Source organism: Acomys minous, assembly GCF_964271855.1.
Source record: "Acomys minous genome assembly, chromosome: 4".
Classification (NCBI taxonomy): domain Eukaryota; kingdom Metazoa; phylum Chordata; class Mammalia; order Rodentia; family Muridae; genus Acomys; species Acomys minous.
This window is the reverse complement of record NC_140486.1, coordinates 20,840,878-20,855,744: the sequence shown is the minus strand read 5'-3', so window position 1 is coordinate 20,855,744 and position 14,867 is coordinate 20,840,878. Positions and strand designations below refer to the sequence as shown.

Below are 14,867 nucleotides of genomic sequence, written 5' to 3'. Positions count from 1 at the left end.
ATCTCTGATTTCGAGGTACCCTGGTCTACCTGGTCTACAAGCAAGTCCAGGACAGCCAAGGCTACAACGAGAAACCCTGTCTCGAAAAACCACGAGAAAACAAAACAGAAAGCCACGTATTTGTTTCTGTACATGCCTGTGTACTAGCACACGCTCGTGCATGTATGTAATCAGAGGACAATTTTATAGAGTGGGTTCTCTCCCTCCATGGCGTCAATTTCAGGGATCGTACTCAGTTTATCAGGCTCTGCAAGGAAATACTGCTGAGCCACCTTCACTTGCCTCACATTTCATTTCTAAAAGAAGCATTCCAGTTTCAAGCATTTTCTGGAGTTCAACACTCTTATCTTGAACATTACGGGTGGGGGTAGGGGGGCGAGGAGCGGGGGACGGGGGCGGGGCACGTGAATAAATATGGAGGAGAGAATGCCTTTAGCGGGCTCCACTTGATCGTGGAAATCGTTGCCCACCCCCCTTTCTGTGTCATGGGATGAGCTGGGGGAGGCAGAGTCTTTAAAGCTGACCCTAGCTAAAAGGGTTTACTGCCATCTTTAGGTTAATTTAGGGGGAAAAAAGTCCCATCAAGGTTTTTACACAAACTCCCATTTTCCTCCCTGTGGGAAGCGGCACTCCAGAATAATTTTATGTGGGTCGACTTTGGGGGGGGGAGGGGAAGAGGGGTTTCTCTGTGTGTAGCCCTGGCTATCCTGGAACTCGCTTTGTAGACCAGGCTAGCTTCGAACTCACAGAGATCTGGCTGTCTCTGCCTCTGCTGGGATTAAAGGCGGGTGCCACCACGCCCCGGCTGTGGGTAGATTTTATAAAAGTGGTGGGTGGAGGAACTCCTGAAATTAAACTCTTGGACACTCAGGAAATGCCTTTCTATTATTTGCATTTTCATAGTAGGCGTGGAATAGCTTGCAGCGGCCAAGGTTAAAAAGGTCACTCTTTGCTATAGAAATTCTAATCTCCGTCACAGCTAGGGCTCTAAACAAGTTTTGAGTTTAAACAGTTTATGAAAGCCAGGGACTGCCTGGGTGTTTGGCTGGCAGCTCCCGCCCACCTCACACCTAGCGACACCGCAATTATATGTGCCCTGCGGAAATGAGTTCCGAGGCCTCCCTTTACCAGCCGCCTGGAGCGGGAAGTGCCCACCTTGAGCTCCCAGCAGCCGCCTGGCCCGGACCAGCTGGGAAGTGGGCCCGGATTAGAGAGCATGGCTAGGCAAGGCTAGCAATGGAGTGGGGAGGGCGGGGCGGGGCGTGAGATGGGGGCGGGAAGAGGGCGGGGCGAGCTCTGCACAGGACTAGGAGGTGGGGCGAAGCCTGCTGTGGAAGGCGTGGCTAACGCCGACGGGCGTGGTCTGGGTAGGGAAGGTGGGGCCAGGCCTTGAATTGGGGGGCGGAGACGGGGGCGGGGCGCGAGGCCCGCCTACTTGGGCTGCAGCCCCTTGCGGGCCTTCCTGCTGCAAGGCGCGCGGTAGGAGGAACGGCTTGGCGGGAACCGGAGGAGAGCGTGCGGAGCCTCTCGTGCTGGCGGCCGTAACGAGTGGGAGCCGGGTTCCGGCCGCAGCACGAGGAACAGAGCAGAAGGTGGCGGGGCCCGGCGAAGCCAGGATGAAGCCCAGCAGCGAGGAGGAGGAGGTGGTGCAGGGCGTGGGCCCCTGGGACGAGTGCTTCGAGGTGGCGGTGCAATTGGCGCTGCGAGCCGGGCAGGTGAGTGCGGTGGTCGCGTTCAGACCCTCAGAGCTCCGAGGCACACCCGAGATGAACGGCGTGGGAGGGGGCGAAGTGAGTTGCAAGGACAGGGCCTGTGTTGTTTCTGGGGCTCACCTTTCTCTGGCCCTTCACCCCCACCCCCCCGCATCGGGAGGAAGCTTGCATGAGGCGCTTGGGGTCGTCACCATTTGGAGAGGGATGCAGCCATCGGGAAAACGTGAGGGTCGCACTCCTCACTGGACGATGGAATGACAACCTCTCGGTACTTGACCTTGGCGTTTGAGTCACCTGGAACGCAAACGTCTCTCCCAGGCTAGAACACGGCAGTTGTTTCTTTTTAAGGACCAATCCTGCAGCTAGGTTGTGGGTGCCCCCCCCCCCGCCCCAATTTCAACCCCAGGCGCGTGGAGCTCTGGCTGGGTTGTAGCTGATTGTCCTTATCCAGGCATTCTGAGCCCAGACAGCCTAGGCTCTCAGCCTGAGAGCGCCTCCAGGGAGTGACTGGCACAGACCCGAGTTCAGGAAGAACTCGTTAGATTGCCGGAAGGATGGAAACCAGCGCGAAGCTGAAGAAAACCAGACTGGGTTTGAAAACTAACTGTGGCGCCTCTGTTTTGCTTTCTCGTTTTTTTGTGTTCGCTCCCTAACTGTTCCTCGCCCTCTCCAGCAGCGCCAAACTTTCAGTGTTGGTGGAGTGGATGTGCAGTGGGTTCCCAAGACGTCAGAGCAGGCCCCGTTTAAGTTAGGGCTTGTTCAGTGCTCTGCTCCTTAAAACATGTGCTTGCGCTCTGCTGAGTTGGGGGGTGGGGAGGAAGAGTTACAATAGTGCTGTGGACAGAAAGGTTTATATCCAAAAAGCAGTATTTTTAGGTGTATCTGAAAAGACTCTAAAAAGGATGCCTGTTTTAAAAAGTGTTGCCACATTGCTGGCGATAGAGCCCAATGGTAAAGTGGTACCTAGCATGCACAAAGCCATTCCCAACATATCAATAGCAGGAAGAACAAATCTTTTGAAACTACCCTGTGCAACATGCAGTAAAAAAAACCGGGGGGGGGGGGGAGGCAGGAGGAGTCCCAGCCCTTGCCCGACAGCTGATAAAGCTTGTAGCCCAGGGTAGACACTTCCTGGAAACTACCAGCCCCTTTTCCCACCTCCACACTACTGCAGCATCCTTCCAGAGAGAGCTTTGTCAGTGTACGCAGGGACTTTAAAGATTCCACTACAGTTTTTTTTTTCCCCCTGGCGACTTTGAGAAGCAAATTTAGGACTGTGCAAAAGCTTGTGAGTGAAGTTACAGGTTCTGTGGCCTTTCAGATTTAAATCTTCAAAGAAATAGAGGCTTAAATAACTTGTAATATTTCGGTGATGTTCACTGGAAGCTTGCAGAACGACAGGCACAGTTCTTAAGGGTTTTATAAATTTTAACCTAAAGAGATTGGTACTTTACAATTTCCCAACAACAATAAAATTTAAGAGAGAGGGAGAGAAAGGCAGTGAAGTGAAGATTCCGACATTAGGAGTCTGGTCAGGAAGCTCAGGACTCTGGGCTCCCTCTTGGGAATTATGCAGCTTCCTGCCTGCCTGGCATTGAGGGAAAGGCTGAGAGAGAGAGAGCAAAGGCACACAAGGTCACGGCAACCTGTGAAAAGAGGGAAAGAGTCTCCAAATGATGATCTGTAGTAATTAAGTACTGACCGTGGAGGAAACAGCCCTTAAGCGAGGCAGCCCGGATGACAGTGAGTGTTGTCCCCTTAGCTTCAGGCTCCACCTGTCCCGGTGCTCTACTCCGTTGTGGGCTGCTCTCAGTTATCAGCGGAGGATCTGGGTGCTGGATGCTAAAAGGTCAGGGCCTCAAAGAGAGGGGGCTCCCAAGATATATGCCCAGTGTCCCCAGATCATGCTCTCTGTTCCCAAGCTTCCCTTGCTCCACCCTGGGAGAGCATCCCGCTAGCTTTGCTGTTCCCTTGTTCTCCCCCCCCACCCCACCCCTACCCCCCACCCCTACCCCCCCACCCCCACCATACCTCCTTTGCATTCCACCACTCAGTTAACCTCAGCCTACTGGAGTCACACCTGCCCTTCAGCAATCCCAGCCGCGCGCGCGCGCGCGTGTGTGTGTGTGTGTGTGTGTGTGTGTGTGTGTATGTGTGTGTGTGTGTATACACAAGCAATGGCGCTGCAGGGGACCCCAGCCAGGGCCTCCAGCACATGCTCTACCACTGAGCTACTCCCCTGGTCCCTACACTACTTTCTCCTTCTTTTGTTCTTTCCTTCCCTCCCTCCTGACATGGTCTCCATATTTAGCCCAGGTTGGTCTCATGGTCTCCTTGGCCCTGCCTCCCAAGGAGTGGGCTTATAGGTGTGTGCCATAGTCCCAGCTCAGTATAGTGTTTTCTGTGAGGGAATAGAAAGGTAAACAGCTTTTCCTAGTGCAAAACTGAAATTTATCATCAGTAGTTTAAAAAAAAAATTATGCTAGTGCAATTTAAATTTTTATAGTCACCAGCAAGTGAGAACTTTAAATTTTCTTTAATGTTGCAATATTTCACACATTACTTGGACCATGAAGAAGAACGTTGAGCAGGCTTGATCCTAGCTTCATGCATTAAGAACCTCTCTCTCTTCTAGGCTGGGCACGGTGGTACATGCCTGTGATCCCAGCACTTGGGGAGGCAGAGGCAGGCAGATCTCTGTGAGTTCGAGGCCAGCCTGGTCTATAAAGCAAGTCCAGGACAGCCAAGACTAACACAGAGAAACCCTGTCTTTAAAAAAAAAAAAACCTTCTCGTCTGACCAATCAGCATCTTTCTCATGCCCGCTGCCTCCATACAGGTACATTCTCTCCTCTGTAGGAATGCCAGTGGCGGCGGGCTGGGCCGTTGGTGTGCTGGTCAGGAGGAGCATTTCTCAAAGCCATCCCTTTACAGGCTGGCCGACAGCGGTGCCTGCACACCCCACAGATGGGTCTCATCGGACCTAAGTTTTGTCTACTCAGACCCCCTTGCCCAAACTGCTCACACCCATTTCAGTACCAGCGGATACCAGGTCTGGCAGGGTTGCTCATGGAGGAGAGAGGCAAGGTCAGGAGTACAGTCAAAATAGCTGACTTCTACCCACTTGCAAAAGGTGATCTGGGGGAGTTTAGACTGTATTTCATTCACTTTAAATGTCTTACATATTTATATTGACTTCTTTGGGACTATTTGGTGCTAGAAGGGTGTGGTGGCACACCCCTTTTATCCCAGCATTTGGGAGGCAGAGGCAGGCAGATCTCTGTGAGTTTGAGGCCAGCCAGGTCTACAAAGAGAGGCCAGGACAGCCAGGACTACAAGAGAAACCCTGTCTCAAAACAACAACAACAACAATAAAATAAAACTGTGGCACTAAAACACTGAAATTGATTCACCAATCAATATGTGTCAAGCAGTCAGGGACTGTCTTTAGCCTTTGCTCTGGATGTAATGTGAGGTGTTTTGTGGAGTCCTGTGTGAGACTCAATGGCCAGAGCCCACCCAGCCGCCGCATAGATCTACATGCATATGACTGACTGAGCTGTGGAAAGAGGTGATGAAGAAAGATTGGTCTCGAAGGCTGAGGCGACAGTTTGTGTTGGACGGAAGCTGTGAGGAAAAGGTGCTAGGATGATATCAGGCCTGATTTGGGCCTGAAAAACAGGTTTCATGGAAGATTTGCAGTGTCTTGCAGGTGGAGCAGGTACAGGGATGTTCCGAGCTTATAGCATGTGGATGGCCAGTGGTTCTCAGCAGAGCCTGACTGGACCCAGGTTACAGGAGAGGTAGAATGCCATGAGGCCAGCCAGATGGCTGCCCACAGGATGCCATCACCATGGCCTCGGCTCCTGCTGTTCTCTTTGAGAGAGTCCCTAGTGCCCCTGTATGAAGTCTTCCCTCTGGTGACTTCTTTCTCCTGCCTGGGCTGGGCTGAGACATCTGCCATTGAAGGAAGTGTGGAGAAAGAGTGTAGTGTTTCCACAGGCTCCCTGTCTGCTTTAGTCCCCGTGTCACCTATCCGCACACACACACCAACAAGCCACTGCGCCAGAGCAGTCTCCTCCCCCCACCCCTACGTCTGTGTCCCTGGCTCTTGGATCACAGGTGTATGTCATGATGCTTGGCTTTTATGTTGGTTCTGGGAACCCCAAACTCAGGTTATTTACACACACAACAAACATTTCCCTGACTTGAGCCTTCGCCCCAGCGCCAATTTATTTAACTTTAGTTTTGCTTTGTTTTGTTTTGTTTTTCCCTGATGGGGAAGGGGCTCAGGAACTTTGGATCCTCTTTGTATTTCTTACACCCATTTTGCTAGCAAAAGCTAGCTGAGGAAAAAAATGAGGGTGGAGTGCCTTTCCCACAGAGGGAAGACTTGCAACTGTGCCTGGTGCCTTTAGCTTTTGCCAGGTAGGGAACCTGGTGGAATTCCTCTTTGGTCCCCTCTGAGGAAAAGCTGGTGGAGAGGCAGTTCTGATCTCTGAGGCCCTGAGGTGGTCCTCTGCTAACCCCAGAGGAAGCTCTGCCTGGTGAGGGTGATAGGTCCTGGGGCTGGGGGAGGGCAAGGATGAAATCCTGCAGCCAGAAGAGGGAATAGTTGGTAACCGACTCTAGGCAGTCCCCTTCCATGGCCACCGCAGCACTGGAACAAAGTGGGGTGCAAAAGAGGGGATCCTAGGCAACCCTCACTCCCAGCCTTGGCTGGCCTGACCCTTGGGCTGGCCTGGTTTGCTGCTGCCTTCTCTGGGTATTGAGGGAAGACTTCAGCTGAGGGGAGAGTCTGCACCTGAGGCTTAGATTGCCTGATGCTACAGATAATGCACACCTTTCCTGAGTTTGGAATTCAGGCTTCACTGACTTCGGTACACATTTTGTATATGAAACGTTAACCAAGGGCTCTTTTGGAGAAGGGAGAAAGTCTTGCCAGGGGGTCTCTATTCCACACACTGTAGATTGGAATTGTGAAAAAAAAAATTTTTTTTAAGCACATACTAACTTGTTGCTGATAGAACGATTAAAAATCTCTTTAAGACTGAAGGGGAAGCCGGTCGAGATGGCACACGTCTTCAACGCCAGCACTCGGGAGGCAGAGGCAGGCGGATGGACCACTGTGAGTTTGAGGCCAGCCTGGTCTAAAATGCAAGTCTAGGACAGCCAAGGCTACACAGAGAAACCCTGTCTCAAAGAAGAAAAAAAAAAGACTGAAGGGGAAAGAGTCATGAAAAGGGGCTTAGAAAACAGTACATACTAACTTGTTGCTGGCAGAATGATTAACATCTTTAAGATTAAGGGGGAACGAGTCATGGGCACAGGCTTTAGCAGGTACTCAGCATACACCCCTGTCTCCCGCTGCAGCTCAGTCATGGCCACAGAGCAGGGTGGCAGGTTCTTAAATCTTACCACTTGATTGAAAACATTCTTTCACCTTTCCTCTCAGTGTGGAAAGACTTAGAAGTGAAATTTTCTTTTGCTTCCTTCCTTCCCCCCCCCCCTTTTTTTTTTAAACATACAGAGCCAGCCCAGGAATCAAACATTTCTCAGCCTCCGATTTTAGGTTCCTGTTTGACATTTGCATGTAGTATGTGTGAAATGTCTGGTCATGAGCCATTACATTTTGTCAGATCCGTATTCTTAGAAAAACCAGAATGGTGTGGGAGTCTGGGAGCGTGCTGGTCAGCATGGGCACCTGGCCTGTACTCTTAGAACAAGGACACTGTGGCTCTGGCTGCCAAGTGGCTGTTGAACTCAGAGCTCTGCTTGTGAAAGGTAGCCTATCCCTATTCTATCAGTGATAAGAAATCAGTAAGAGCAAGAAGGTGGTGAGCCCATAGCCGATAACTCGCCGCCTGAGGTAAGTGAATTTGTGTGGCTTCCTTGTGTGTGGGTCCAGCGGGCAGGCACCATGCAGGGCATGCTGCTGGGGCTCACCTCCTTGGCTGTGCAGGACGGGCTTGTCCTGAAGCTGCTACGGTGAAAAGCTTACTGCTTTGGAAAGCACACCGTCCAGGGAAGGGTCAGACAGTCTTCTCTCCCCCTAGTAGAGGATGCTATGGCTACCAGGCACTGACCCAAGAGAAGGGGACTCAGCCAAGACCTAGGTGTGATAAGGTGAGGCTGGAAGAGTAGTTTGGGGGTCGGGGGTGGGGTAGCTAGGGATGTCATCATAACTAAAAGGGACATTGTGTCCAAAGAGATAGATGAGAGGAGACACACAGGAGGGTACTAGTGAGGGACTGGGCGTGGCATGGAATAGTCCCAGGGTGGCCTCAAGGCCTAGTGCAGTTCAGGATGGGTATGAAGGGCCTGCCACACAAGGGTAACAAAGGCTAGTTACCTCGCTACTTTTGTGGAATCCCCACACTCAGAAGTTGGGGCAGAAGGAGCACAGTTCAGTGCTGGCCTCGCCTGCATAGCAAGACCCTGTCTCCAAGAACCAGGGCGGCGGGGTGGGGAGAAAACCAGGACCTGAGGGAGGGATGCGCTAGGTAAGGGGACACACTGTTGGAGGGCACAGGCATGTTCCATCCCAGTGACAGCCACAATAACACAAAAAGCCAAAAGTGAACGGCTTGTTTTTTGGGGGTTTTGGTTTTTCTAGACAGGGTTTCTCGGTGTAGCCTTGCCTGTCCTGGACTCGCTTTGTAGACCAGGCTGGCCTCAAACTCACAGCGATCTGCCTGCCTCTGCCTCCCGAGTGCTGGGATTAAAGGCGTGCGCCACCATGCCAGGCTGAATGGCTTGTTTTTTTTTTAGAAGAACACAGTACAACATGTCACCACCTCCGCCAATCCACACTGTACAGATTCTTGTAGAAACTATAGTGAGGTGAGGCCTGGTGTGGCTAGAACCTTTTGAGGCATAGTGACAAGCCCCCAAGATGCCCCTAAGCTCCACAATCAGCTTTTAGACCTGGAAAACCAAGCTTGTAACTATCCCGGAGGTTAGTCACAAGAGTGCTTACTAAAGCCTTCCAGTGTGGTTAGTGGGCGGCTCAGCGTACAACAGCGAGGCATCTTTTTCTGCTCCATCAACAAGTGTTCACAGAGCCCTTTGGGTGTGGCTGCCCTTGCAGAGGCTCACACCTGCCTGTGGGAGGTGGACACAGAACGAGGGGGTCCTCACCAGTCACTAAGTGCCGTGAGGAGCCTACAGGTTACATTGTGTAGTCAAGAGGAACAAGTGCTGGTCCCTGTGGGAGGCCCCTTGTGGAAGAGGTGATATTCTGGCTGAGTCAGAGAGAGGAATGGTGTGTTAGTCACTTACCCCTTGCTGTGAAGAGGCACCATGACCAAGGCAAGTCTTATGAAAGAAAGCATATAATCGGGGCCGGCTTACGGTGTCAGAGGCTTAGTCCATCATCATCATCATGGCGGGGAGCATGGCGACCCGTGAGGCACTGGAGCAGTAGCTGAGAGCTACATTCTGGCCCACAGGCAGAGAAAGAGACACACAGAGAGAAACACCAGGACTGTCGGGGGCTTTTTGAAACGCACTTACTCCAACTAGGCTACATCTCATTATCCTGCTCATCCCTTCAAACAGCAAGCACTCAGATATGTGAGCCTCCTGGGGCCATTCAGAACACCATGTGAAAATGGGAAATTCTGGCATCAAAAGCCTCATGGATGGATGCTAGCCTTAGCGTGACAGCTTGGGAAGAAGGAGGGTGGATGTGAGAGACAAGGCCTTGAAGCTCTTCACACCCCTATAGTAAGAGTGGGGTGAAGTATGTGCATGACCCAAAGAGGGGCTCTGCTTGTGGAACCCCAGGAAGCCAAGGTTCTCTCTCCTATGCCTAGGGCCCCTTGTGACCACCCTCGCTGTCATTAGCATGGATTCTCTGAAGGTGCAGAGGTGTCTCTGTTTGTGCCCTCAAAGCAGAGCTTGCCAAGCCCAGCAGTACAAGAGGGAAGTCAGGGTAATTAATCTGTTTGTTTGTTTTTGTTTTTGTTTTTATGAGACAGGGTTTCTCTGTGTAGCCCTGGCTGTTCTGGACTCGCTTTGTAGACCAGGCTGGCCTCGAACTCACAGCGATCCACCTGCCTCTGCCTCCAGAGTGCTGGGATTAAAGGCATGTGCCACCACGCCCGGCTCTCTTTTGGTTTTTCAAGACAGGGTTTCCCTGTGTAACAGAGCCCTGTCTGTCTGGACTAGACTTGAACTCACAGAGATCCGCCTGCCTGTGCCTCCCAAGTGCTGAGAGTAAAGGTGTGCACCACCACTCCAGGCCAGGGTAATTAATCTTTGAAAGCAGCTCTGAGGCTTCCTGAAACACAGGGGTCCTGTTTCTAAAAGGAAGAAGGGGGGGAAGAGGCCCACGGCCAAGTCCAGAAAGTTGCCACACTGCTCCCTCAGGGCCTTGACCACCCAGGATAGTGAGGGCCATCTGTGCATTGCACTGGGGAGACGGCGTGGTTATGGAGGTACAGCTGGCCGGTGTACAGCTGTGGGGGTGAGTGCCTAAGGCAGACTGCGTTTGGCTTTGAAAGCAGAGTAGTGGATGAGGCCATGTTCAGGAAGGTCCAGAGGATAGCAGGTTCCAGGCACATTGGCACCTTTGTTAGTACAACCAGAAAAAGGCGCCAAGAGAACGGACGCCTGGGTGGGTGGCCAGTGTTCACACAGACATCAGTGGTCCTGTTGGAAGAAACGTGGCAGGAGGCACGGTAGCAGCCTGGGTGCCTTCCATTCCTGAGCAGTTACTGTACTCCAGGCACAGCCCCACACAGGCAGCTAGGCAGAGTGTCAGGGATCTCTTGTTGCAACGAGAGCAACACAGCCAAGTACAAATCGTACAAGGCAGCAGCGGGTGGGGAGAAGGGATAAAGGACCAGGCTGTGCAAAGGCCCTGGGTGGAAGCAAGTCTTGCTACGATCAGCAGGGAAGTCGGAACCAGATGGAGGAAAGCCACTCGGTATGGTACCCTGTGGAAGGTGAGGTGAGAGGCTGGCCAACGGTCTGGCCGTATAGCATTTGGGGGTTCTTCTGGCAGCAGTATGAAGAAGCCATTGCGGGCGGTGGGGGGCTTCAGAGCTTTTCTGACCTTTGTCTTAAGTCCTCAGTCCAGCTTCTATGGGGAGGCCACGTGGGTGTGTAATTGAGATAGCCGACTGGTTCCGTGCCTGCTTCCTCTCAAGCAGGTCCCAGGAGGCACTGGTTCAAAATGGAGGCGTCTCTCTGAGCACACATACATGCACACACTTGTACATACACACCACCTGCCAAGTGAGACTGTCCCAGCCTCCTGGGTGACCCTCCTTGCTCCAAGGTATGAAAACTGCCCTGGCTCCTTACCACAGTGGAACTTGCCAGAATGTTGATCTCAGACCCCCAGCCCCAACCTAGCGACCGGTCTTCTTTCTACAGGATTCCAGAAGCTCTGCTGCTGCCTCGTCCTTGACATAGACCCCTTTCTCCTGTCTCTCTCTTACCGTCTCTTACTTTCCCCTGCTGCTCCCACACACGGAACCTCCCTCCTGTATAAGATATCCACACAGTGCCAAGTAGGCTGCCTGGACTGGCCCGGAATTCGGGATTCCTGGAGGATGTCAGGTCCTGTGCGAGCTAGACGTTGAAGACTGTTGAGCTTATGAGCACCTGTGGATAGGTTTGCCAAGCCATGCTGTGTGCAAATTGGTTTTGTAAGAGAGTTAGCGAGGTGGTAATGGGCAGGATATTGCACAGTGGAGACCGGAAGCCCTGCAGTGCAGGATGGAGGCCGGCAGGAAGTGAGCAGTAGCGGTGAGCTGAAGTTAATGGACTGTAGGGGACCTCTTGGATGTTTGCGCTGTCCATCACGTTACAAATCCTCTATCGTGCACATCTGTTGTTTTTGCAGCCCAGCACCCACCTAGGTAGGCTCATCTGGGAAAGACATTGAGGCCAAGCAGGCAAGAACTATACAGGGAAGGTTGAGAGTAGAGACCGCTGGATGTCATGTTTGTTTGTTTAAGATGCCATTTGTGGGGGGTCATGTAGGTGGGCCTGCAGGTTAGGGTACCTGCCACCAAGCACAAGGACCTGAGTTTGATATCTGGGACACCCCGACTCCTGCAAAATGTCCTCTGACCTCCCCACATACACTGGCTCATGTGCGCCCACACAGAACATACACAAAACAACTGAAGTGAAAAGTATCTTAAAAAAGTCCATTTATGAGCCTCCTTTGCACTGAGGGCCTCTCCACCTTGGCATCATCAGTGCACAGTGTGGGCCAAGTAGTGCTGGCCAGGTACCGGCTAAGTGTCACAGTGGGCCCAGGGTGTCAAGTGTGAATAGCCAGTCTGTGGGTAGTACTGTTTTGTTAATTCATTATGTATGTGTGTATGGGGGCGGTATATATGTTCCACGGTGCACGTGTGGAGATAGGAGGACAACTTTGTGCATCCTGTTTTTCCTTCCACCTCTACAAGGATTCTGGAGACTGGACTCAGGTCACCAGGCTTATACGGCAAGCACTTTATGCCCTGAGCCAACTTGCCAGTCCCTCATGACACGTTGGAGAGAAATACATGATTTGGGGAGGTAGCCAGTTCTGGAGGGAATATATCAAGGCTGCTTAGGTGTCCTGACTTCATCACTTCTATCCAGTTTTGGACGGACAGACAGACAGACAGGCAGACAGACATGGAGAAAACAGCCCCACCTAGAACTGGAGGTGGCAATTTTCATTCACAGACTAGAATTGATCCTTCTGAAGCATCCAGAGATACTGACTGCTCTGGTTTCCTGTTTGGGTCTCTAGGGGGTTCCTGGAACTCCACCAGGGCAGCAGAAATGGTGCCAACTAGGCCTTACCCTATGTTTAGTCATAGTGGGTTCAATCCAGATATGCTGGCAGCTTGCCCAGCTGTAGAGCCTGCCCTTGTGGCCCCTGAGGAGCCTCCAGTGTCTTTGATGTGTCCCTGTGGGCGGCTGGCTGGTGCTGTCCTGCATACAGCCGCAGAAGCTAGCCTCAGCTCCTGTGACACAGTTCAGCTCTCGCGGGGATGTGCGTAGCTTGCATTCACAGGCACATCACGTGGGTGTGTGATATGTAAAGTGAATCAGAGGAAGGTTTTCACATACAAATCGTGCAAATTTGAAGTGTGAATTCTAGATTAACCTGTGTTCTGCTATCTTATTTTCGCGGGGAGGGGGGGGGGTCCTTGCAAATGGCATCTGAGTAGAGAGTTTCAAGTGGAGAGCCTGGCTTGGGAACAGAGTCAGGGCTGGTGGTGGAGGTTCCTAGGAGCCCTGGGAGCTGGGTGCGATGGGATGAGTCACTCATGGAGGAGGGGAGTAACTACAGGCCCTGGCCAAAGCCAGCCAGTCCCCCCAAAGAAAGCTGGGGTCCGTGGGGGAGGAGACTCGCAGCTCTCACCGCCTCCTGTGCTGTTTCAGATCATCAGGAAAGCCCTCACTGAAGAAAAGCACGTCTCCACAAAAACATCCGCTGCAGATCTTGTGACAGAAACAGATCACCGAGTAGAAGATTTAATTGTTTCTGAGCTGCAAAAGCGGTTCCCTTCCCACAGGTGAGTGCACACCCCAGTGACTCTCACCTCACAAAGGCTGAGGGCCAGCTGAGAGGCACTGACACGTGTCCCTGAAAGGCAGATGGGAAATGCTAAGTAACCAAGAATAAGCCCTGGTCCCTCCATTTTCAGGGGACAAAACTAATTGCTTCTACTCTCTTGTTAATCTATATATTGTACTTTCTTTCTTTTTTTTTCTTTTCCTTCTTTGTTTGTTTGTTTGTTTGTTTTTCGAGACAAGGTTTCTCTGTGTGGCCTTGGCTGTCCTGGACTCGCATTGTAGGACTTTTTTTTTTTTTAATAACCTATCGAGATGGTTTTCATCCTTTAGTTTGTCTGTGTGATGTATTGCGCTTCTATCCTAAGGTCTGGTTATATGGAGTAAGACATGACTTGCAGCTTTGAACCAACTTTGCATCTTTAGGATGAAACCAACTTGGTTGTGATGTAGGATCTTCTCAATGTGTTCTTGAATCATTTGCAATTACTTCATTGTGAATTATTGTATTTTTTAATGTTTGCTTTCAGTCTTTACCCAGTGTGGGTGTTCAGATAATACTGTATTGAGTTATTTAGACAGTACTGACTTGGTAGAATGAGTTCGGTGGGGTTCTGTCTGTCTTGTAGAACAGTTGAGAAGCAGCGCTGTTAGGTCTCTCTCAGAGGCTTAGTAGGTTTCAGTAGCAGATCCGTCCAATCCTGGCCTTGTATTTGTGGAAGGACTTTCAGTCACCGCTTCAGTCTCAGTGCTTGCTGCAGCCTGTGCAATCTGTTTCTGTCTTCCCGTTTTAGTTTTGGTAGGGTTATAATTAGGAAATCTGTGCATTTCTCTTTTACATAAACTGGAGTATTCTGGGATCTCCTGGATTTTACTGGAATCTCTTCTAACTACTCCTTTTTCATCTCTAATTTTATTTCATATTTCCTCTTTATGTTTGCATAGGGCCTTGTCGGTTTTGTTAATCTTGTTAAGTAATGAGCTGTTTGCTTGAGTCTGTGTTTTCTTCTCTTCATCTTCTTTCATTCATTCCGATGACCTGTCACCAGGACCAACCCTGTGGTCATCCTTATCCTCTTGAGCGGTGCATCCAAGATTGTGAGGTTACTTCAAGCTGGGGGAGAGGATGGCAGCTTGAACAGATGCTCACTGTGCCCTGCTGCCTTCTGCCCCCTTGAGGTCACTGTGACCTGGTGTCCTGTGGTGTGTCAGCACAGAGCAGTATTAGTTGAATGTGTAAGTTACTCAGGACATAAAACTGGGTCCTGGACATAGAAAAGCCCATTCCTGCCACCAAAGCATTTGCCACACAAATGTCCAGTCATCTTCCCAAGATGCTTTGCCCTGGAATGCCTTGTGGGCCAGCTGGTGGACACAGGGCTGCAGCTGGGAAGAGAGGACCAAATAGCATCAGTCAGCTCCTTCATGGACTGAAGAGACAGTGATAACTCACTTGACACCACACTCAATAGCCAGAAAAGAAGAAGGTCTCAGAAGCAGTTGACTGTCAAAATTACATGGAGAGCTTGGCTTTGCGGTCTATCTTTTCACTGATTCTGTCTTCTTGGTCCTGCATTCAAGCGTTGGCACCCATTCCTTGTGTGTGTATTTAAGAGTACAGTGT

The 14,867-nt window shown here is 51.2% G+C and overlaps 1 protein-coding gene across 4 annotated transcripts in view; it reads left to right on the top strand.

Moving 5' to 3' along the window:
• The first annotated feature begins 1,414 nt into the window (after positions 1-1,414).
• IMPA2 (inositol monophosphatase 2) overlaps positions 1,415-14,867 on the top strand; it is a 28,024-nt gene continuing 14,571 nt past the window's right edge. For 2 of the 4 annotated variants that reach the window (XM_084780146.1, XM_084780145.1), the window contains exons 1-2: positions 12,545-12,629; positions 13,041-13,245. In XM_084780146.1, coding sequence (XP_084636272.1) covers positions 12,560-12,629; positions 13,041-13,245 — 275 coding nt within the window. In that variant the 5' untranslated portion in view covers positions 12,545-12,559. Of the gene's footprint in view, positions 1,716-12,544; positions 12,630-13,040; positions 13,246-14,867 lie in introns of those variants that run through there. The other 2 variants (XM_084780147.1, XM_084780148.1) reach the window with 2 other exon arrangements.